At 48.8% G+C, this 21,409-nt stretch overlaps 2 protein-coding genes across 6 annotated transcripts; one reads left to right on the forward strand and one right to left on the reverse strand.

Annotated features, from left to right (window-relative positions):
• The first annotated feature begins 3,335 nt into the window (after positions 1–3,335).
• Positions 3,336–8,638, forward strand: LOC132535499 (C-type lectin domain family 4 member G-like). Of its 2 annotated transcripts, XM_060181389.1 has the most exons (6): positions 3,336–3,459; positions 3,681–3,839; positions 4,891–4,971; positions 6,256–6,404; positions 6,552–6,667; positions 7,378–8,632. In XM_060181389.1, the coding sequence occupies exons 1-6, from the start codon at positions 3,405–3,407 to the stop codon at positions 7,511–7,513; spliced, it is 696 nt and encodes a 231-aa protein (XP_060037372.1). In that variant the 5' UTR covers positions 3,336–3,404; the 3' UTR covers positions 7,514–8,632. The 2 variants fall into 2 exon arrangements, with proteins under 2 accessions (XP_060037372.1, XP_060037373.1); XM_060181390.1 differs by lacking the exon at positions 4,891–4,971 and having other exon boundaries at positions 7,378–8,638.
• Positions 8,639–8,883: 245 nt separating this feature from the next.
• Positions 8,884–21,360, reverse strand: LOC132535500 (C-type lectin domain family 4 member G-like). Of its 4 annotated transcripts, none has more exons than XM_060181394.1 (6): positions 21,272–21,360; positions 20,892–21,050; positions 19,770–19,850; positions 18,852–19,000; positions 18,578–18,696; positions 8,884–9,116 (listed from the first exon to the last, which is right to left on the reverse strand). In XM_060181394.1, exons 1-6 carry the CDS (start codon positions 21,324–21,326, stop codon positions 9,044–9,046), a joined length of 636 nt encoding a protein of 211 aa, XP_060037377.1. In that variant the 5' UTR covers positions 21,327–21,360; the 3' UTR covers positions 8,884–9,043. The 4 variants fall into 4 exon arrangements, with proteins under 4 accessions (XP_060037377.1, XP_060037374.1, XP_060037375.1 ...); XM_060181391.1 differs by lacking the exon at positions 8,884–9,116 and adding an exon at positions 12,294–12,736; XM_060181393.1 differs by lacking the exon at positions 8,884–9,116 and adding an exon at positions 16,946–17,525.
• Positions 21,361–21,409: the final 49 nt, after the last annotated feature.

Below are 21,409 nucleotides of genomic sequence, written 5' to 3' on the forward strand. Positions count from 1 at the left end.
TGGAGCATGGTCATAGAAAGGACCCAGGTTGAGGAAGCTATAAACTCATTTTTCCCCCCAGACAGTTGAAGAAGTTTTCTGATCTCAGACATCCTGATACTTGTTAATGAACATCTTACGGATGGTTCCCTTTGTTCTTTGTCTCCAAGGTAGATTCTTTTTAAAGTTATCTTGTTATCTTAATTTATTTAATTTCTTTATTGGGGGATTAACGGTTTACAGTCAACAGTCAAATACAGTAGTTGGTACATGTGTCACATTTCTCAGTTTTCCACAGAACAATTCAACCCCCACTAGGACCTGTTCCTCCACCCCACCCCAGAGTCTTTGACTTTGATGTAATACAGTAATATTATCTTTATTTATTTATTGGATAGAGACAGCCAGGAATTGAGAAGGAAGGGGGAGAAAGACATCTGCAGTCCTACTTCACCACTCATGAAGTTTCCCCCTGCATGTGGGGGCCAGGGACTTGAACCCGGGTCCTTGTAACTGTAATGTGTGTGCTTAACCAGGTGCACCACTGCCTGGATCCTCCACCCAATTTTATCTTTGTAGCTCTCGTGTAGAGCTGCGGATCAAACCTAGGACCACACACCTGAACGCCATGCACTCTGTCTGCTGAGTCCTTTCCTAAGTCCTGTTTTAAATTCAGTATTAGTCATAAATACCGTGCCTTTTTTCTGGAAACTCCATGGCAACCTAAAACATTTCACAGATGAAACAAGAAGGAAAGTCATCTAAAGACAGTACCAACCTAGTGGGTGGTTATGTGGAAAACTGGGAAATGTTATGCATGTACAGACTATTGTATTTACTGTCCACTGTAAACCGTTAATCTTTCAATTAAGAAAGACACATTATCCTAAATGATACTGGCTTTAATTCACCAATTAAAAGGCACAGACCAGTTGGGTGGATTGAAAAATAAAATTCAAGGGGGCCAGGTGGTGGAGTACCTGGTTGAGTGCACATGTTACAATACGCGAGGACCTGGGTTTGAGGCCTTGGTCCCCACCTACAGGGGAAAAGCTTTGACACAGGGCTGTAGGTGTCTCTCTGTCTCTCTCTCTCTCTTGTGTTTATCTTTATGAAGTTTTCTTTTGATGTATGGAAACTTTTTAACTTGATATAGTCCCACTTGTTCAATATTGCTTTTCTTTCCTTTGCCTATGGGGTGAAGTCTCCAAATATGTCCTTAGTGTTAATGTCATGAAATGTTTCACCGATATGTTCTTCTATGTATTTTAACCTTCCAGGTCTGATATCCAGATTTTTGATCCATTTTGAGTTAATTTTGGTGTATGGTGTTAATTGGTGGTCTAGTTTCATTTTTCTACATGTGGCTGTTCAATTCTGCCGACACCATTTGTTAAAGAGACTTTCTTTTCCCCAGTGGGAAGATTTGGCCCCTTTGTCATATATAAGGTATCTGTATCTGTATGGATTGAGTTCTGGGCTCTCTGTCCCATTCCATTGGTCCATATGACCATTTTTGTTCCAGTACCACACTGTTTTGATGACTACTGCTTTGTAGTATAACCTAAAATTGGATATTGTGATGTCTCCATTTTTCTTCTTTTTCCTTAAGAGTGTTTTTGCTATTTGTGGGTTTTTAGAGTTCCACACAATTTTTTGAATAATATGTTCAATTTCCTTGAAATATAGCATTGGGATTTTAATAAGGATTTCATGGAATCTATAGATCGCTTTTGGCAAAATTGCCATTTTAATGATATTTGTTCTCCCAATCCATGAACAGGGGATGTTCTTCCATTTCTTTGTGTCATCCTCTATTTTTTTAAACAGTGTCTTATAGTTTTACTTAAAAAGATCCTTTACATTCTTTGTTAGATTTATTCCTAGATATTTGATCTTCTTGGGTTCAGTTGTGAGTGGCATTGCTTCCATCAGTTTCATTTCTTCTGACCTATCTTTTGTATAAAGAAATGCCACAGATTTATGGGTATAGATTTTGTAGCCTGCTATTTTATTGAATTTATTGATGATTTCCAGTAGTTTCTTGGCAGAGTTTCTGTGGTCTTCTAGGTATATCAACATATCATCTGCGAATAATGAGAGTTTAACTTCACCCTTTCCAATTTGTATTCCTTTGACATCTCTTTCTTGTCTGATTGCTATGGCAAGGATTTCTAGGACGATGTTGAATAAAAACAGTGAGAGTGGGCACCCTTGTCTAGTTCCTGATTTTAGGGGAAAAAACTTGCAGTTTTCCCCATTGACTATGATGTTAGCTGTGGGTTTATCATATATAGCCTTTATTATGTTAAGGAATTTGCTTTCCACTCCCAGTTTCTCAAGGGCCTTTATCATAAGTGGGTGTTGTAATTCCCTCTCTATCTCTCCTCTAGATTTCTGGCTGTCCCTACCCAATAAATACAGATAAAAAATTTAAAAAAGACTGATTCTGGGGGCCAGGTGGTAGTGCAGCAGGTTAAGCACATGTGGTGCAAAACGCAAGGACCAGCATAAGGATCCCAGTTGGAGCCCCTGGCTCCCCACCTGCGGGAGGGGGGGGTCACTTTACAAGTGTGAAGCAGTTCTTCAGGTGTCTGTATTTCTCTCTCCCTCTCTATCTTCCCCTCTTCTCTCCATTTCTCTTTGTCCTATCAAAAAAAAAAAAAAAAGGGTGCAGGAGCAGTGTATTCGTAGAGCAGGAACCAAAACCCAATGATAACCCTGGAGGAAAAAAAAAGTAGAATTTGGACTGGGTTATGGCACCAAAATAAAGTACTCTGGGGGGTCGCTCAGTGACGTTAGTCCCTGACCCTTGGAGACAGGCCCTCTGACTGTCCTCTTTTTACTCTTCCCTAAAGGAGGACTCTAGGGAACTTCAGGGACACCTGCACCCCCACTCATCAGGGGAGCCCTGACCTTAGCTGACCCCCACCCAGCAGGTGTCACCCTCCTCCCTTCTGACCCCGCAGGACAGAGTTGAGGGCAAGGTCAGGCTGTTTCTTCAGCACCTGCGGTGGGTGGGCAAATTGAGGAAGGAAGTGGAGCTGGTCTGGGGACACTTTTCTCTGACCTTGACCAAGTCCAGCACCTCCCAGGTTGCTAGAAGGTCAGCTGGAAGGCCTGGAGGTACTGGGGACTGAACTCCCTTGCAAAGCCCAGAAGCTTCCTGCTGCTGGTCACTGCCTGGTGTCCCACACTGCACTCCCCAGCCTCTGCCCCCTCACTGCTCCCAGCCTCCATTCTGCCACTTCCTCCACCCACCCACCATCCCCTTCTTCAACCATGGTCCACCCCCAGCATGGAGGACCCAGCCTGTGATTGGTCAGTGGGGTTGTGGGAGCAGGAACTGGCAAGCAGCAGTGAGGGGAACCCCCCACCTCACTTATATCTGCCCTGAGCTCACAAGTGCTCCCCACACCCCCACCATGGACGACGTCGTGTATGGCAACATGGGCAGAGGACTCTGGGAGGACCCCACAGGTAGGAGCCATGGGAAGCTCCCTCCCTGCCCCTAGTCTGAGTCCCTCCCCCCACTGGAACGCAGAGGCAGGAGAAGAAGGGGAGTCAAGATGGGGTTCCCTCTGTGGGTGCAGGAGAGACACCCGAGCCCTGGAGTCAGCTGAGTGGGCTTCCAGTCCCAGCTCTGGCCCTGGGGTGCTGTGTGGCCAGGGGCTAGGTCCCTCACCCTGTGTGAACCTCAGTCTCCAGGCAGAAATGCAGGAGTCCAGCCCCCGGTCCCTGTGCAGAAGGCACCTCAGGGCCCCGGCAATGCTGGGGACGCAGAACCGTCCTGGTAGCCCTGGGTCTCTCGGCCACCGCAGTCCTGTGTGTCATCATTCTGAGCGTCCTGCTGGCGAGGGGTGAGTGACAGCATGAAGGCGGGTGTCCCTGTCCTTGGGGACAGAGACCTCCCCACCCAGGGTGCACCTGCTGGCCTGAGCTTGAACGCATGGGGAGAGTTAATGCAAACATTCAGGCTCTCTCTGTCTGTCTGCCTGTCTGTCTGTCTTTCTCTCTCTCTGCAAGTAGGAGTCTGAATGCGTGTGTAATTATTAGGCATCTGAATTCTGGGGTATAGCTCTTCCTTCTTTTTTCATTATTTTTCATTTTATTTATAAAAGAAAACACTGACAAAATCACAGGATAAGAGGGGTACACTCCACACAATTCTCACCACTAGATCCCATCCCCTCCCCTGATAGCTTTCCTATTCTTTATCCCTCTGGGAGGATGGACCCAGGGTCATTGTGGGATGCAGAAGGTGGAAGGTTTGGCTTCTGTAATTGCTTCCCTGCTGAACATGGGCGTTGACAGGTGGATCCATACTCCCAGCCTGCCTCTCACTTTCCCTAGTGGGGCAGGGCTCTGGGGAATCGGAGCTCCAGGATACACTGGTGGGGGAAGTCCAGGGAAGTCTGGTTGGCATCATGCTAGCATCTGGAACCTGGTGACTGAAAAGAGAATTAACATACAAAGCCAATCAGGCTGTTGATTAATCATAAACCTAAAGACTGGAATAGTGCAGATGAAGAGAAGGGGGGGGGGTCTCTGTTTTGTAGATAGCTAGTAGGCATATTTTCGTTATATTCCAAAGGGCCTGTGCCTACACTAGTTTGCGTTCTTTTTCTACCACCCCAGCCTGAAATCTGATATACAGGTGCATCCAAGTCAGCTCTCTCTTCTTTTGGGGAGTAGCATAACGAGCATGCCCTGTGCACCTGTTACTGGGGACCTTGCTCCCTTGGGTGCAGGGAGGGTCCTGAGCCTCTCTGTTCGCAGCCTCCACAGAGCACTGGATGCCTCCCAGCTTCCAGAACCTTCTGGGGGTGCAGCAGCCAGAGGCACCTGCCATGCCTGGGACCCCGGGGACCCTGTCCCCAGCTGTCACCCAGCTTCCTTTGCTCTTTGCAGTCAGCCAGAGTCTGACCAGTACGAGGAAAGACCTCAAGGACTTCCGCGCTGAGCTGTCCCTGGCGACTGGGCTTCAGAACCGTGAGCTAGTTTAGGGGGTGCAGGGAGGATTGGGGTGGGGCTGGGGTGGGCACTTGTGGAGCCTGTGGATGGCTCCCAGGGCTCCCAGATCACCTGGTTCTCTCCCACCCTCTCTCCGACTTTGAGCTTAGCCTTTAAAAATTTTTTTTATGGGAGTCGGGCGGGTGTAAAGCTCAAGGACAGGCGTAAAGATCCCAGTTCGAGCCCCCGGCTCCCCAACTGCAGGGGAGTCGCTTCACAGGCGGTGAAGCAGGTCTGCAGGTGTCTGTCTTTCTCTTCCTCTCTCTGTCTTCCCCTCCTCTCTCCATTTCTCTCTGTCCTATCCAACAACAATGACATCAGTAACTACAACAACAATAAAAAACAGCAAGGGCAACAAAAGGGAAAATTAAAAAGCATAAAAAAGAAATTATTAAAACTTAGGGAAAAAAACAACCAGGAGGCTGTGGGAATTAGAGTGGTGTAACCCAGGGTCTTGCAAGAGTGCTGGTGCTGGTGGTGGGGATTGAGAAAGGGGTGGGCTGGGGGACAAGTGGTGATGCACCTGGTTGAGCTCACACATTCCAGTGTGCAAGGACCTGGGTTCAAACCCCCTCATCCCCACCTGCAGGGGAAAGCAGTGGTGAAACAGAGCTGCAGATCTCTCTTTGTCTCTCTTTCTCTCTCTCTCTCTCTCACTCTCTCTCTCTCTCCCCCTCCCCTCCCAATTTCTCTGTCTCTATCTAATAACAAACAAATAATTTTTAAATGTTTTTTCCCTTTTGTTGCCTTTTTTATTATTATTATTGTTGTTATTGATGTCATCGCTGTTGGATAGGACAGAGAGAAATGGCTAGAGGAGGAGAAGACAGAGAAGGAGAGAGAAAGACAGACACCTGCAGACCTGCTTCACCGCCTGGGAAGCGACTCCCCTGCAGGTGGGGAGCCGGGGGCTCGAACCGGGATCCTTACACCGGTCCTTGTGCTTTGTGCCACGTGCGCTTAACCCGCTGTGCTACTGCCCAACTCCCAAGTGTTAATAATGTCTTATTGGATAGAGACAGAGAGAAATTGAGAAAAGAGGGAGAGATAGAGATGGAGAGACAGAGGGACCCCTGCAGCCCTGCTTCACCACTCGGGAAGCTTTCCCCCTGCAGGGTGGCACCAGGGACTTGAACCTGGATCCTTGTCCACCAGAATGTGTGTGTGTAACCAGGTGCACCACTGCCTGACCCCTTCCTCCAGCCTCTCAGTGGGTCCCACATGCCAGAGACCCTCTTCTCTCCTCCCATGTCACCCCCTCAGGCTCCTGCCAGCTGTGTTCTACATGGTGGCTGCCCGCCCAGGGCTCTTGCTACTTCTTCTCCCAGGCACAAGCCACGTGGGCTGAGGCCCAGCTTCTCTGCTTGGCATCTGGCGCTCACCTGGTGGTTGTGGGGGACCCGGAAGAGCAGGTGAACATTTGGGGGAGGTGGCAGCTAGCATGGGGGCAAGGCTCCCCTGAAGGGTCCTGGGTGGGAGGAGGAAGAGGCCAAGGTCCTTCATCATTTAATCAGTCTCTCTGTCCTCCCTCCCCCCTTCCTTCCCTCTTTCTCTTCCAGAATTTTCTGGAGAGAAATAATGAGAACCGCACCTCCTGGCTGGGTCTCAGGGGAATCCGGCAGTTGGGCAAGATTCAGCGTTACCTGTGGGTAGATGACTCCCAGCTAATCTTCAGGTGAGTGTGTGTGTGTGTGTGGGAAGGTCGCCGGGAAGAGGGGCATCCTCTCTCTGTGCCAGCTGCTGTGGTTTGACCTCTGGGTTTCCCCCGTAGATGGGGGAATCCTTCTTAGGAAGTGCTTTGTAGGTTCTGGGAGGGACTGAGCATTCCAAGTAGGGAATGGAAATCTTTGTCTTTGCGGTCTGGCGGTAGCACAGCAGGTTAAGCGCAGGTGGTGCAAAGCGCAAGGATCGGAATAAGGATCCCGGTTTGAGCCCCCGGCTCCCCACCTGCAGGGGAGTCACTTCACAGGCAGTGAAGCAGGTCTGCAGGTGTCTGTCTGTCTCTCCCCCTCTCTGTCTTCCCCTTCTCTCTCCATTTCTCTCTGTCCTATCCAACAACGAACGACATCAACAACAACAATAATAACCACAGCAGGGCTACAACAACAGGGGCAACAAAAGGGGGGGGGGAAATGGCCTCCAGGAGCAGTGGCTTCATGGTGCAGGCACTGAGCCCCAGCGATAACCCTGGAGGCCAAAAAAAAAAAAAAGAAGTCTGTCTTTGGTGCATCCTTCTGGGAGGGGGGTGGTAGCAATGGCAGTGAACGTGGGTGGGTGGGTGAGTGGTTTTGTCTTAAAGGAAATTATCAGCCTGGGACCTGGTTAAAGCCCTGGCCTGTCACCTGCTCAGAGTGTCAATGGTATCACCCACCAAAATCCTTGTAGCTACTGGAACCAGGGGGAACCCAATGATGAAAAAGGAGTTGAAGATTGTGTTTTGATGCTAAGTACCAACCTGTGGAATGACGCCCCTTGTGACAAGAGCTACAGCTGGATCTGTGAGAAGAAGCCAAAATGCTGACCCAGCTCCCTGCAGCTGGTGGCCTCTGGTCACTGCCTGCCATCCCCTGCACCTACCCACCTCCAGGAAGAAGCCCCCACCCTGCCCCACTTGGGCTACCTAGCCCAGCCCTGCCTAGCACCTGAGCTCTGGACTTCTGCACCCCTCTTCAGAGACTTCCCTGACTTGCCCATACTCACCTCATATCCCTGCTTGTGGGTCTGTGCACTGACACCAGTTTCCAATCATATGTATACAGTGGATTTATTTTATTTTTATTAATGATTTCACAACGATGAACAAGACAGTGGTATAGCAGGGGTACAATTCTATGTAATTCCTACCACCAGGACTCCTTATCCCATCCTCTCCATCGGAAGCTTCCCTATTCTTTTTTTTTTTTTTTTAGATTTTTATTTATTTATTCCCTTTTGTTGCCCTTTTTGTTTTATTATTGTTGTTGTTATTGCTGTCGCTGTTGTTGGATAAGACAGAGAGAAATGGAGAGAGGAGGGGAAGACAGAGAGGGGGAGGAGAGAAAGAGAGACACCTGCAGACCTGCTTTACGGATTGTGAAGCAACCCCCCTGCAGGTGGGGAGACGGGGGCTCGAACCGGGGTCCTTACGCCAGTCCTTGAGCTTTGTGCCACGTGTGCTTAACCCGTTGTGCTACCGCCCGACTCCCCAGCTTCCCTATTCTTTATCCCTCTGGGAGTATGGACCAAAGATCTTTTTGGGGTGCAGAAGGTGGGAAGTCTGTCTTCTGTAATGGTTTCTCGACTGGACATGGACATTGGCAGGTGGATCCATACCCTCAGCCTGTTTCTATCTTTCCCTAGTGGGGCAGGGCTCTGGGGAGGTGAGGTTCCAGGACATATTGGTGAGGTTGTCTGCCCAGGGAAGTCAGGTTGGCGTCATGGTAACATCTGCAACTTGGTGACTACAGTGGACTATTATGTAGTTATAAAAAGATGAGACCTTTTCATTTGTGACAGAACAGAATGAGAGCATGCATAGGAAGGAAAAGGCTATATATATATATATATATATATATATATATATATATATTTACCCAAACACTGCTTAGCTCTGGCTAATGGTGGTTCAAGGGATTGAACTTGAGACTTTGGAGCCTCAGGCATGAGAGTCTCTTTGCAGAACCATTATGCTATCTGTCCCCACCAATATGGTGGAGAGACATAAAAATGTTATCTTTTAAAAAATGTTATTTTAATTAAAAAGTCTTTATTTATTGATTTTTCTTAACTTTATTTATAAAATGGAAACACTGAAAAGACCATAGGATAAGAGGAGTAAAGTTCCACACAGTTCCCACCACCAGAACTCTGTATCCCATCCCCTCCCCTGATAGCTTTCCTATTCTTTATCCCTCTGGGAGTATGGACCCAGGGTTATTGTGGGATGCAGAAGGTGGGAAGTCTGGCTTCTGTAATTGCTTCCCCACTGAAGATGGGCGTTAACAGGTGGATCCGTACTCCCAGCCTCTCTCTCTCTTTCCCTAGTGAAGCAGAGCTCTGGGGAAGCAAGGCTTCAGGATATATTGGTGGGGTCATCCATCCAGGGAAGTCTGGTTGGCATCATGGTAGCATCTGGAACCTGGTGGCTGAAGAGAGAGTTAACATACAAAGTCAAACAAATTGTTGAACCTAAAGGCTGGAATAGTGCAGATGAAGAGTTGGGGGTCTCTGTTTTGGAAATAGCTTGTAGGTCTATTCCAAAGGGCCTATGACTTTACTAGTTTTTGCCTGAGCCTGACATCTGATATGCAGGTGGACACAAGTTATTGTCTGGGGAGATGGTGTCAGAGTTGGAAAAGGGGCCAGGGAGTTCTGGGGCTCACGTGGGGTGGCTCCAGCCAGGAGGCAAACCACTGATCTTCCCTCACTGGCTCTAAGGGGCCCAGCGATCAGAAAGGAAGACTCGGGGAGTATTCTGGTACAAACACTCGTTTTATTTGAGGGTGGGCTTGGGTTTATATAGAAAGTTAAACAAAGAACATTTTTCAAATATGTCAGAAATTACAGGTTTCTTAAAGGTCAGCTTGCCCTTATGGTAGGGGGCTGGTATGACAAGAATTGATGTGATACATAAAGGTCAAGACAATTATTCTCCATGATGCAGGCAGGTTAATTATCCAAAGGCATTTGAGAGAAGCATAGGGGTTAAACCAGTAAGGTGAGGTAGAGAAAAGATAAACAAGGATTGATGTAAATCACAGATATCAAAAACCATAAGGAAATAGGAGTTTTGGGGTTTCTCTGTCTGGTGTTTGAGGTGTATGACAGAGTATGTTCTCCTTTGTGATCAAAAGATGAAGCGGATTTGTGAACTTTGAGTGACTATCATGAACTCTGAGTGAACCTTCAAACGGGCAGCCATGTGGCCTGCTGCTAGCAGGGAGAAACTAAGTGTGAGAGGCTTGTAGGCTTTCTGTGAGCTTGAGATGCTAACAAGGGAAAACTGAGTCTGGGAGACTTTTCCCTCTTGGCTCATCTCTAAGGAGAGGGCTAACAAGTGAGGTGTCTTTCCAGACCTCCATCCAAGGATGGGGAGAGTTTCCCTAAGCTCTACCAAGCTTCCACATAGTCTACAAGGGAGCTGGATCAAGGAAGAGAGTGGATCCCAAATATGGGGGAAGGTGTATAAATATTGTTGGCTATAAACCCCATCGATTTGATTTATTTGATAGAGACACCCACAGCCCTGCTTCACCACTTGCAAAGCTTTCCCCCTGCAGGTGGAGACCAGGGGCTTGAACCCAGGTCCTTGCACACTGTAACATGTGCACTCAACCAGGTGCACCACCACCCGCCTCCCAAAGGCAACTATTTAATTTCATCCCTGTGTACAATGTAAATAGATGATACAAACAAGCAGACAAAAACCAAATAAAGAAAACCAACCAACCAACCAACCAAAGGTACATTAGCAACAAAATTACCTGAGACCAAGGAGGTAGGGTGGAGAGACATAAAAAATGTCATACTGGGTGGTGGTGGGGGGATGGGAGGCATCGCAACCCATTAAGTGCACCTAGTAGGAAGTGCAAAGACCCATGCCAGGACCCGGGTTCAAGCCCCCAGTCTCCACCTGTAGGGGGTCTACTTCATGAGCGGTGAAGCAAGTCTGCAGGTGTCTCTCTGTCTCTGTCTCTCTCCCTCCTTGTCTCTCCTTCCCTCTCAATTTCTCTCTGTCCTGTCCAATAACATGGGAAAAATGGTTGCCAGGAACAGTGGGTTTGTAATGCTGGCACTGAGCCCCATTGATAACCCTGGAGGCAAAAAAGTGGTGGGTATCCCAGGAGGGTGGCTTTATCCTAAGTGGATAAAGCACTGGAGTCTCAGGCATGAAGTCCCGAGTTTGAGTCCTGGCATTACGTGTGTCACAGGGAGGCGTTGGGTCTTTTTCATTCTCTCTCTCTTTTTATTTTGATTATCTTTATTTATTTAGTGGATGGAAACAGTCAGAAATTGAAATGAGGAGGTGAGAGAGACAGAGAGACACCTGCAGCCCTGTTTCACCACTCCCAAAGCTTTCCCCCTTCAGGTGGGTACCCCGGGGCTTGAACATGTGTGCTCAACCTGGTGTGCTACCTCCCAGTTCCTTATTCTCTCTCATGGGTAGATAAAGCTTGAGAAAATTCAAAAGAAGGTAGTGCAGTGTCTCTGATAGACAGACAGAGAGACAGAGAGACCAGGGAGGTGGTTCAGTGGGTAGTGTGGCTCTCTTTTCATGCACGAGGTTCCTAGGTTTGATTCCCAGCACTGCAAAGACAGAGGGAACTGGCACCCATGGATGATGGGGCATCGCTCTGGCAGGAAGCCACAGAAGAGATGAGCAGGGAGGGGATGGCTCCGGGGGCTCCATTCCTGAGACTCTGCGGTTTGATTTTCAGGCTGGTACCATGGGGAGGGAAGGCAGGAAGGGAGAGAAGGCAGACAGGAAGGAAGGAGGTAAAGGGGGAAAGAAGAGAAAGGCAGGAAAAGAGAGGAAGGGAGAGGGGGAAGGAGATGAAAGAAGGAAGGAAGAAGAAGAATGAGGAAGAGAAAAGGAGGAAGAAGGACAGAATGAGGAAGAAAGGGAGAAGGAGAGAAAGGAGGAAAGGGAGGAAGGAGGAAGATAAGAAGAAAGAAGGAGAAAAAGAAAAAGGAGAAGTACTAGAAGTAATAGAAGGAGAAAGATAAAAAGAGGAGTAAAAGTAGGAGAAGGAGGCGGAGAAGGAGAAAGAGAAAGAAGGAGCAAAAGAAGAGATGAGGAAAAAGGAGGAGGGGAGGGGGAAAGATCAGGTGGGGGAAAGAGGAGGAGAAGGATGAAGAGGAGGAGGAGGAGCAAAGGAAGAGGAGGAGGAGAAGGAGGAAGAGGAGAAAGAGGAGGAGGAAGAGGAGAGAGAGGAGAAAGAGGAGGAGGGGGAAGAGGGGGAGAAGGAAGAGGAGAAAGAGGAGGATGAAGAAGAGGAGGAAGGAGGAGGAGAATGAGGAGGAAGAGAAGAAGGGGGAGAAGGAGGAGGAGGAAGAGGAGGAGGAGGAATGAAAGAGGAGGAGGAAGAGGCTGAGGGAGAGGAGGAGGAAGAGGGAGGAGGAGAAGGACAAAGGAGATCATGTCCAAGCCTCGTGACCTGTCTCCAGGGGCTGCCCCTTTGTGGCGTCAGTGACAAGAGCACATCTGGGAACAAACTCTGCCAAGTGGCCGTGAGGACACAGCACAGGGCCCCTGAGAGAGAGAGAGAGAGAGAGAGAGAGAGAGAGAGAGAGAGAGAGAGAGAGAGAGGAGAGCAGGACCTCAGGGTGGAGGACAGCCCAGACTTGCCCAGCCTCTGAGAATCTCGCAGCCCTGGGAGCCCCAGCACCCCCTCACCCTCCTCCGTTCCTGTGACCCCCCCACTTTCTCTTCTTTCTATATTTCTGTCTCCCCACCAAAGGCCACTTCCCACTTCCGGGACGGTCGGTAGGTGCTGGGGCTCCTGTGATGACAAGATGCTCCCTCCCTGGTCCTCTCTGTGGTTTCAACCCAGGTCTCTGTGTCTTGAGGGGAGTAAGAAACAGGAAGACACATGGCTGTGGTCTCAACCGTGGCTTCTTCTTTACAGATTGAGAATCTTGATAGCTCTGACCCCATCCTTTGCTCTCGGGGAGCCTGAGTCTGGAGGGAGAGCCCTGGAGTCTCACACACCAAGCCAAGAAATAAAAGAGACTCTCCTTTCTCCATTTAATAGACTGGAAGCCCCTTCGTAAAAAAAAAAAAAATAGATGCTTTTAAAAAATATTTATTTATTCCCTTTTGTTGCCCTTGTTTTATTGTTGTAGTTATTATTGTTGTTGTCATCATTGTTGGATAGGACAGAGAGAAATGGAAAGAGATGAGGGAAGACAGAGAGGGGGAGAGAAAGACAGACACCTGCAGCCCTGCTTCACCGCGGTATCCTTCCACTGGTCCTTGTGCTTTGCGCCACCTGCCACCTGCGCTTAAGCCGCTGAGCTACAGCCCAACTCCCCAAATTAGATGTTTTTAGGTGTTGCAGGGCTTACTTCTGGGCTCTCAATTTCGTTCCCCTGGTACTGTGTCTTTTTTTGTTGTCTTTTTGTTTCAGTATCAAGCTATTTTGATTCCAGTGGGCCTAGAGTATAGTTTGAGATCTGGGAATGTGATGCCTCCAGTTCTGTTTTTCTTTTATTTTCCTCTCAAGATCGTTTTGGAAATTCTACATATTTTTTTTTGATTTACAAAAATCATAAGATAACACCGTTCCCACCACCAGAGTGTCTCTATTCCCTCCACTGGAAACTGCAGTGGTTCTGCTAAGGTCACACATATGGGTTGACTATTATTTCTTGTTTTTTCTTTTCTTTTCTTTTCTTTTCTTTTCTTCCCTTTTCCTTTCTTTTCTTCTTTCTTTCTTTCTTTCTTTCTTTCTTTCTTTCTTTCTTTCTTTCTTTCTTTCTTTTACCAGAGCACTGCTAAGCTCTGGTTTATGGTGGCTCAGGGTATTGAACCTGGGACTTTGGTGCCTGAGGCAGGCTGAGAAAGTTGTGGCCTATAGAAACTATGGAATACTACTTAGTTATGAAGAATGACAAAGTCATCTTCTTTGCCTCCTCTTGGATGAAGCTTGAAGGAATCATGTGAAGTGAAATCAGCCAGAAAGAGAAAGATGAATATGGGATGATCTTTGCTCATAGAAAGAATTGAAGAAACAAGGCCAGAAAGGAGGAAAAACAAAGTGAATGTTTTGGGATGTGTGTGTGTGTGTGTGTGTGTGTGTGTGTGTGTGTGTGTGTATTGTACCAAAGCAAAGGAATGGGAAATAGGGTTTTGGGTGGGGGGACTTTGGGGTCCTAAGTTGGAAGATGAGGATTGTGACAGACACCTATCATGCGGAGATGGGGAATTGTCTTATATTTCCAAGTTTCACAAGTACTTTTATGCCCTGATAAAATGAGAGAGAGAGAGAGACAGAGAGAGAGAGACATGGGTCTAGTCATTCAGTGTCCACACTGCAGACCCCTGCACTTGTAGATGGGGAGGGTGAGAGGTCCTGAGTCCAGAGGGAGGGAACCTGACACTCTTAAAACTTTGCCTCTGCAGGTGGGGACCAGGGGCTTGAACCTGGGTTCCTGAGCCCTGTGACACGACTGCTTAACCAGGTGTGCCACCGCCTGCCCCTGTCTCTTGTTCTCTATTTCTTCCTTCCATCTTGATTTCTGGCTGTCTCTATCCAATACATAAATAAAAGATAGTTGAAAAAATAAACACCACAACACACGTCCTTGAATTATGAACCCTTTTCTTGAATTATGGAGTCAGAGGGGTGTGGTGAGAGCCCTGCCATTGGTAGTCAGTTGTCTGAAAGCTGCAGTGCCCTTAGATCCCACATCCTGTGCCCTCCTTCACTGGGACCCATGCAATCTTATTTTTTATGTTTTTAAAATTAAAAAAAATATTTATTCCCTTTTGTTGTCCTTGTAGTTTTATTGTTGTAGTTATTATTATTATTGTTGTTGTTGGATAGGACAGAGAAATGGAGAGAGGAGGGGGAGACAGAGAAGAGGAGAGAAAGACAGACACCTGCAGACCTGCTTCACCGCCTGTGAAGCGACTCCCCTGCAGGTGGGGAGCCGGGGGCTCGAACCGAGATCCTTATGCAGGTCCTTGCGCTTTGCACCACCTGCGCTTAACCCTCTGTGCTACCCCCAACTCCTGATTTACAGTATATTCTTAAAAAGTTTTTATTAGTGATTTAATAGTGATTAACAAGATTGTACGATAACAGGGTACAATTCCACACAGTTCCCACCGCCAGAGTTCTGTGTCCCATTCCTTCACTGGAAGCTTCCCTATTCTTTTTAAAATTATTAGTGACTTACAAAATTACAAGATAACAGAGGTACAACTCTTCACTATTCCCACCACCAGAGTTCTGAATTCCTAATTCCTCCATTGGAAGCTACAGTAATTCTCTTAAGGTTGTAGATATGGGATAACTATTATTTTACAACTCTCTGTCTATATTTGTACATTTCCCCCCCTATGGTTCCATCTTTTCCTTTCCAAGTCACACATAAACCTATTACTCCATCTAAATGTTTCTCCCCCTTTTCTTCTTCTCTTTCTGAATCCTGATGGTGTTGGAGTTCAGAGCCCTCTGTTCATCTTCCCCCATCATTTCTCTCCCTTTGGGAGTATGGATTAAATTTTTTTATGGGGTTCAGAAGGTAGAAGGTCTGTCATCTGTAGTTGCTTCTCCAATGGACATGGGTGTAGGCAGGTGGATCCATACCTCCAGCCTGTTTCTCTCTTTCCCTGGTGGGGCAGGGATCTGGGGAGGTAGGGTTCCAGGACATACTGGTGGGGTCATCTGCCCAGGGAAGTCAGGTTGCAATTTTAGTAATGTCTGCGACTTAGTGGCTGAAAGTCAGTAAGATGTTAAGCAGGACAATTTTTTTAATAAACAGGAGCCCAAAGGCAGGAACAGAGCAGATAAAACAAGGGGTCTTCTTGTAGGAAGAAGCTAGGAAGTCTATTTTAGATATGTTCCAAGGGGCCTGTGACTTTACTAAGTTTTGCATGAGCCTGATGGCTAACATGCAGGTGGGCTAAAACATCTTGTCTGGGAAGATGGTGTCAGAGTTGAGAATAAGACTAGAAAGCTTGATCAGGGCAGAGAGTAGCTCCCAAACATGAGGAAAGTATATAAATACCATTAACTTGTGGGGCAGCCCCCCTGCTCTGATGCTGTGGTCTATTTACATCATCATTGTTTTGCCTGAGACCCACCCTGCCTGCAGGGTATTGGTTAATCCCATTGGTTAGAACCTTCACAACAGCTGCTATGGAAGCTTTCTACCTTCACGCTCTTTTCTCCACCCCCTCTCCTAGGCATTTCCTTTTCCCACATGCCACTTCTGGTTAAAAATATATAAAGGTGTTGTCTCTAATCAACAAAGGCGTTGCATTGCGTTCCTACTTCGCCACGAGTTCCTGGTTCCTCTTTCCTGCATCACTGAGTAAGCAGCAGCCCAGGTTGGCTCTGGTTGAGTTCTCTCCAACCCAGAGAGCATGTGCCCGGGAAGAAACACCCACAAAGCTAGCCCAGCATTAACTGTAAATCCCAGCGATCTGACCCAGGGCCCAAGTCTGTTCATGTTCAGCACAGGAGCCTGTGTGACCTCTTGGTCCCTGTCAGTCTGGGCTCACAGTCCATGGTCAAGACAGTCTAGTCTTTTTTAAAAAAAATATTTATTCCCTTTTGTTGCCCTTGTTGTTTTATTGTTGTAATTATTATTGTTGTTGTTGCTGTCATCGTTGTTGGATAGGTTGTTGGATAGGACAGAGAGAAATGGAGAGAGGAGGGGAAGACGGAGAGGTGGAGAGAAAGACAGACACCTGCAGACCTGCTTCACCGCCTGGGAAGTGACTCCCCTGCAGGTGGGGAGCCGGGGGTTTGAACCGGGACCCCTATGCTGGTCCTTGCGCTTTGCGCCATGTGCGCTAAACCCGCTGTGCTACCGCCCAACATTCTAGTCTTTAACACCTAAGTACAGCCTGTCATCTCTCCTTGACTGGTGTCTGGGCGACATGTCAGGACCCCAAAGTCTCTTTTCATGCTGTTCCTTCCCCCCCTTCTCCAGAGACCTTTGCTTGGTGCATTACACCACATCCAGTCCAAGTTTCACCTTATGATTTTTTTTTTTTTTTTTGCCTCCAGGGTTCTCACTATGAATCCACAGCTCCCGGAGGTAATTCTATCCCCTTTGATTAGACAGGACAGAGAGAAATTGAGAGAGGAGGGGGAGCTAGAGAGGGAGACAGACAGAGAGACACCTGCAGACCTGCTTCACCACCTGTGAAGCTTCCCCCTTGCAGGTAGGGAGTTGGGGGCTCAAACTGGGATCCTTGGGCTAAGTCCTATGTGCACTTAACCGGGTGCACCACTGTCTGGTCCCTCATTCTATGCTTTCCTTCACTGCCCTTTATTCTTCAGTTCCACCTATAAGTAAGATGATTCAATATTGATCTTTCTCTTTCTGGCTTGTCTCACGCCACATAATACCTTCAAGTTCTGACCAAGACATTTCGAAGGAGCTGACTTCATCTTTTTATCAGCTGTATAGTATTCCATCTGTGTCTAAGTACCACAGCCTTCCTGGCCCTCAGGGTTGTTTCACAAATCTCGGTGGACTTCCCAGCTGCAGAAAATACCATAATGCCAGAAATACCACCCATCCCTGGATCCTCTGACTTTGGCTGTGAGTTTGGAGACTCAGGGAGCCCTGGGGTGGTGGTGGTGGGAACTCAGGGAGGTCAGAGCAGAAGTCCAGAACACAGCTGGACAGGGCTGGGTTGGGTAAGGGAAAAGGTGCTGGGGGAAGGGTGTGTGTGTCAGCATTTTGGCATCTTCTCACAAATCCAGCTGTTATTATTATGACAGAAGGCATCATTCCACAGCCCTGTTTTTATCATCTCAATGCAGCTCTCAGCATTCTTATGATCATTGGGCTCCCCCGGGCTCCAGTGGCTGCAAGAGTTTGGGGAGACATAGCTCAGACTCTGGGCAGGTGGCAAGCCAGGGGTTCAAGCTCCAACCTCCATCCTGCTTCTTGCCTGGGTCTAATCCAGAGATCCTCTCCCCACCCATCCAATGGCGCATCCTAAACAAACACCAGGGACATAAGTTTGTATTCCCTGCACTCCTTTTTTTTAGATGTTTAAAATATTTTATATTAAAGGGAGAGAGAGAGAGAGACAGAAATATATCAGACATCTGCTCAACTCTAGCTGCTGGTGGTGCTGGGGATTGAATCTGGGACCTCAGAGTCTCAGGCAGGAGAGTCTCTTTTTATGTTTTTGAATCTTTATTCGTTTTTTGATAGAGACAGCCAGAAATCAAGAGGGAGGGGGAGATTGAGAGGGAGAGAGACAGAGAGACACCTGCGGCTCTGCTTCACCACTTGCAAAGCTTTCCCCCTGCAGGTGGGGACTGGGGGCTCAAACCCGGGTCCTTGTGCACTGTAACATGTGTGCTCAACCAGGTGCGTCACCACCCGGCCCAGCCCTCGGCAGAAGATTCTTTTTGCAAAACCATGATACTGTTTCCCCAGCCTCTGCCTTTTTAGAGAGAGAGAGAGAGAGAGAGAGAGAGAGAGAGAGAGAGAGATTGATAGGATTCCTGCTCAGCACTGGTGGTGCTAGGGATTGAACCTGGGACCTGAGGAAAGTCTTTTTCCATCACCACTATGCTATAGTCTCAGTCCTTATTTTATTTATTTTTATGAGAGAGAGAGAGAGAGAGAGAGAGAGAGAGAGAGAGATGGAGAGAAACAGGATTTCTGCTCAGCTCTGTCTGCTGCTGGTGCTGGGGATTGAACCTGGGACCTCAGAGCCTCAGGCAGGAGAGTCTCTGCAGAACCAGATGCTGTGTCTCCATCCCTGCTCTCTGCATTTAAGTGTCTGCTCATTCAGGAGGTTACTTTGTCCCCTGACCACCCCCCCACCCAGGGGAACCCCAGAAATCTGACCAGGGCCCCTGCCTTTGAGTGACTCTGTTCCTCTTCCAGGAATTTCTCTCACCTGAGATTGAGCCGGGTGCCATCCACCCACTGGTAATATTGAATGTTGCCAGATGAGTGGCGGATAGCCTTCAGCCCCAGCCAGTAACTGTGGTCTCTATTGGCTTCCTTTAGGAAGTTCTAGAAGGAAAAAAAGGAAGGAAGGAAGGAAAGAGGAAAGGAGGGCTGGGAGACTGATTAAATGTTCAAGGACCATGGCCTCTTCCTCCTCCCACCCAGGACCCTTCAGGGGAGCCCTGCCCCCATGCTAGCCGCCACCTCCCCCAGATGTTCACCTGCTCTTCCAGGTCCCCCACAACCACTAGGTGAGCCTCGGATGCCAAGCAGAGACGCTGGGCCTCAGCCCACGTGGCTTGTCCCTGGGAGAAGAAGTAGCAAGAGCCCTGGGCGGGCAGCCACCATGTAGGACACAGCTGGCAGGAGCCTGAGGGGGTGACATGGGGGGGTGGAGAAGAGGGTCTCTGAGATGTGGGACCCACTGAGAGGCTGGAGGGAGGGGTCAGGCAGTGGTGCACCTGGTTACACTCACACATTCTGGTGGACAAGGACCCGGGTTTAAGTCCCTGGTGCCCACCTGCAGGGGAAAAGCTTCCCGAGTGGTGAAGCAGGGCTGCAGGGGTCTCTCTGTCTCTCCATCTCTATCCCTCCCTCTTTTCTCAATTTCTCTCTGTCTCTATCCAATAAGAAATTATTAATACTTAGGGAAAAAAACCAGCAACAAAGGGGCTGAAGGAAGTAGAGTGGTGTAACCCAGGGTCTTGCAAGAGTGTTGGTGCTGGGGGTGGGGATTGAGAAGGGGGTCGGCTGGGGGCCAAGTGGTGATGCACCTGGTTGAGTTCACACATTCCAGTGCACAAGGACTTGGGTTCAAGTCCCTTCATCCCCAACTGCAGGGAGAAAGCTTCCTGAGTGGTGAAACAGAGCTGCAGGTGTCTCTCCCTCTCTCTCTCTCTCTCTCCCTCTCCCCTCTCAATTCCTTTGTCTCTACCTAATAATAAACAAAAATTAAAATTTTTTAAAAATATTTTTAAAATGTGGGGAAGTGGGCTGCAGAGAGAAGGCTAAGTTCAAAGTTGGAGAGAGGGTGGGAGAGACCCAGGTGATCTGGGATCCCTGGGAGCCATCCATAGGCTCCACAAGTGCCCACCCCAGCCCCCACCCCAATCCTCCCTGCACCCCCCAAACTAGCTCACGGTTATGAGGCCCAGTCGCCAGGGACAGCTCAGCGCGGAAGTCCTTGAGGTCTTTCCTCGTACTGGTCAGACTCTGGCTGACTGCAAAGAGCAAAGGAAGCTGGGTGACAGCTGGGGACAGGGTCCCCGGGGTCCCAGGCATGGCAGGTGCCTCTGGCTGCTGCACCCCCAGAAGGTTCTGGAAGCTGGGAGGCATCCAGTGCTCTGTGGAGGCTGCGAACAGAGAGGCTCAGGACCCTCCCTGCACCCAAGGGAGCAAGGTCCCCAGTAACAGGTGCACAGGGCATGCTCGTTATGCTACTCCCCAAAAGAAGAGAGAGCTGACTTGGATGCACCTGTATATCAGATTTCAGGCTGGGGTGGTAGAAAAAGAACGCAAACTAGTGTAGGCACAGGCCCTTTGGAATATAACGAAAATATGCCTACTAGCTATCTACAAAACAGAGACCCCCCCCCCTTCTCTTCATCTGCACTATTCCAGTCTTTAGGTTTATGATTAATCAACAGCCTGATTGGCTTTGTATGTTAATTCTCTTTTCAGTCACCAGGTTCCAGATGCTAGCATGATGCCAACCAGACTTCCCTGGACTTCCCCCACCAGTGTATCCTGGAGCTCCGATTCCCCAGAGCCCTGCCCCACTAGGGAAAGTGAGAGGCAGGCTGGGAGTATGGATCCACCTGTCAACGCCCATGTTCAGTGGGGAAGCAATTACAGAAGCCAGACCTTCCACCTTCTGCATCCCACAATGACCCTGGGTCCATCCTCCCAGAGGGATAAAGAACAGGAAAGCTATCAGGGGAGGGGATGGGATCTAGTGGTGAGAATTGTGTGAAGTGTACCCCTCTTATCCTGTGATTTTGTCAGTGTTTTCTTTTATAAATAAAATGAAAAAAGAAGGAAGAGCTATACCCCAGAATTCAGATGCCTAATAATTACACACGCATTCAGACTCCTGCTTGCAGAAAGAGAGAAAGACAGACAGACAGGCAGACAGACAGAGAGAGCCTGAATGTTTGCATTAACTCTCCCCATGCGTTCAAGCTCAGGCCAGCAGGTGCACCCTGGGTGGGGAGGTCTCTGTCCCCAAGGACAGGGACACCCGCCTTCATGCTGTCACTCACCCCTCGCCAGCAGGACGCTCAGAATGATGACACACAGGACTGCGGTGGCCGAGAGACCCAGGGCTACCAGGACGGTTCTGCGTCCCCAGCATTGCTGGGGCCCTGAGGTGCCTTCTGCACAGGGACTGGGGGCTGGACTCCTGCATTTCTGCCTGGAGACTGAGGTTCACACAGGGTGAGGGACCTAGCCCCTGGCCACACAGCACCCCAGGGCCAGAGCTGGGACTGGAAGCCCACTCAGCTGACTCCAGGGCTCGGGTGTCTCTCCTGCACCCACAGAGGGAACCCCATCTTGACTCCCCTTCTTCTCCTGCCTCTGCATTCCAGTGGGGGGAGGGACCCAGACTGGGGGCAGGGAGGGAGCCTCCTATGGCTCCTACCTGTGGGGTCCTCCCAGAGTCCTCTGCCCATGTTGCCATACACGACGTCGTCCATGGTGGGGGTGTGGGGAGCACTTGTGAGCTCAGGGCAGATATAAGTGAGGTGGGGGGTTCCCCTCACTGCTGCCTCCCAGTTCC

The sequence above is a fragment of the Erinaceus europaeus genome, chromosome 23 (genome assembly GCF_950295315.1).
Source record: "Erinaceus europaeus chromosome 23, mEriEur2.1, whole genome shotgun sequence".
Classification (NCBI taxonomy): domain Eukaryota; kingdom Metazoa; phylum Chordata; class Mammalia; order Eulipotyphla; family Erinaceidae; genus Erinaceus; species Erinaceus europaeus.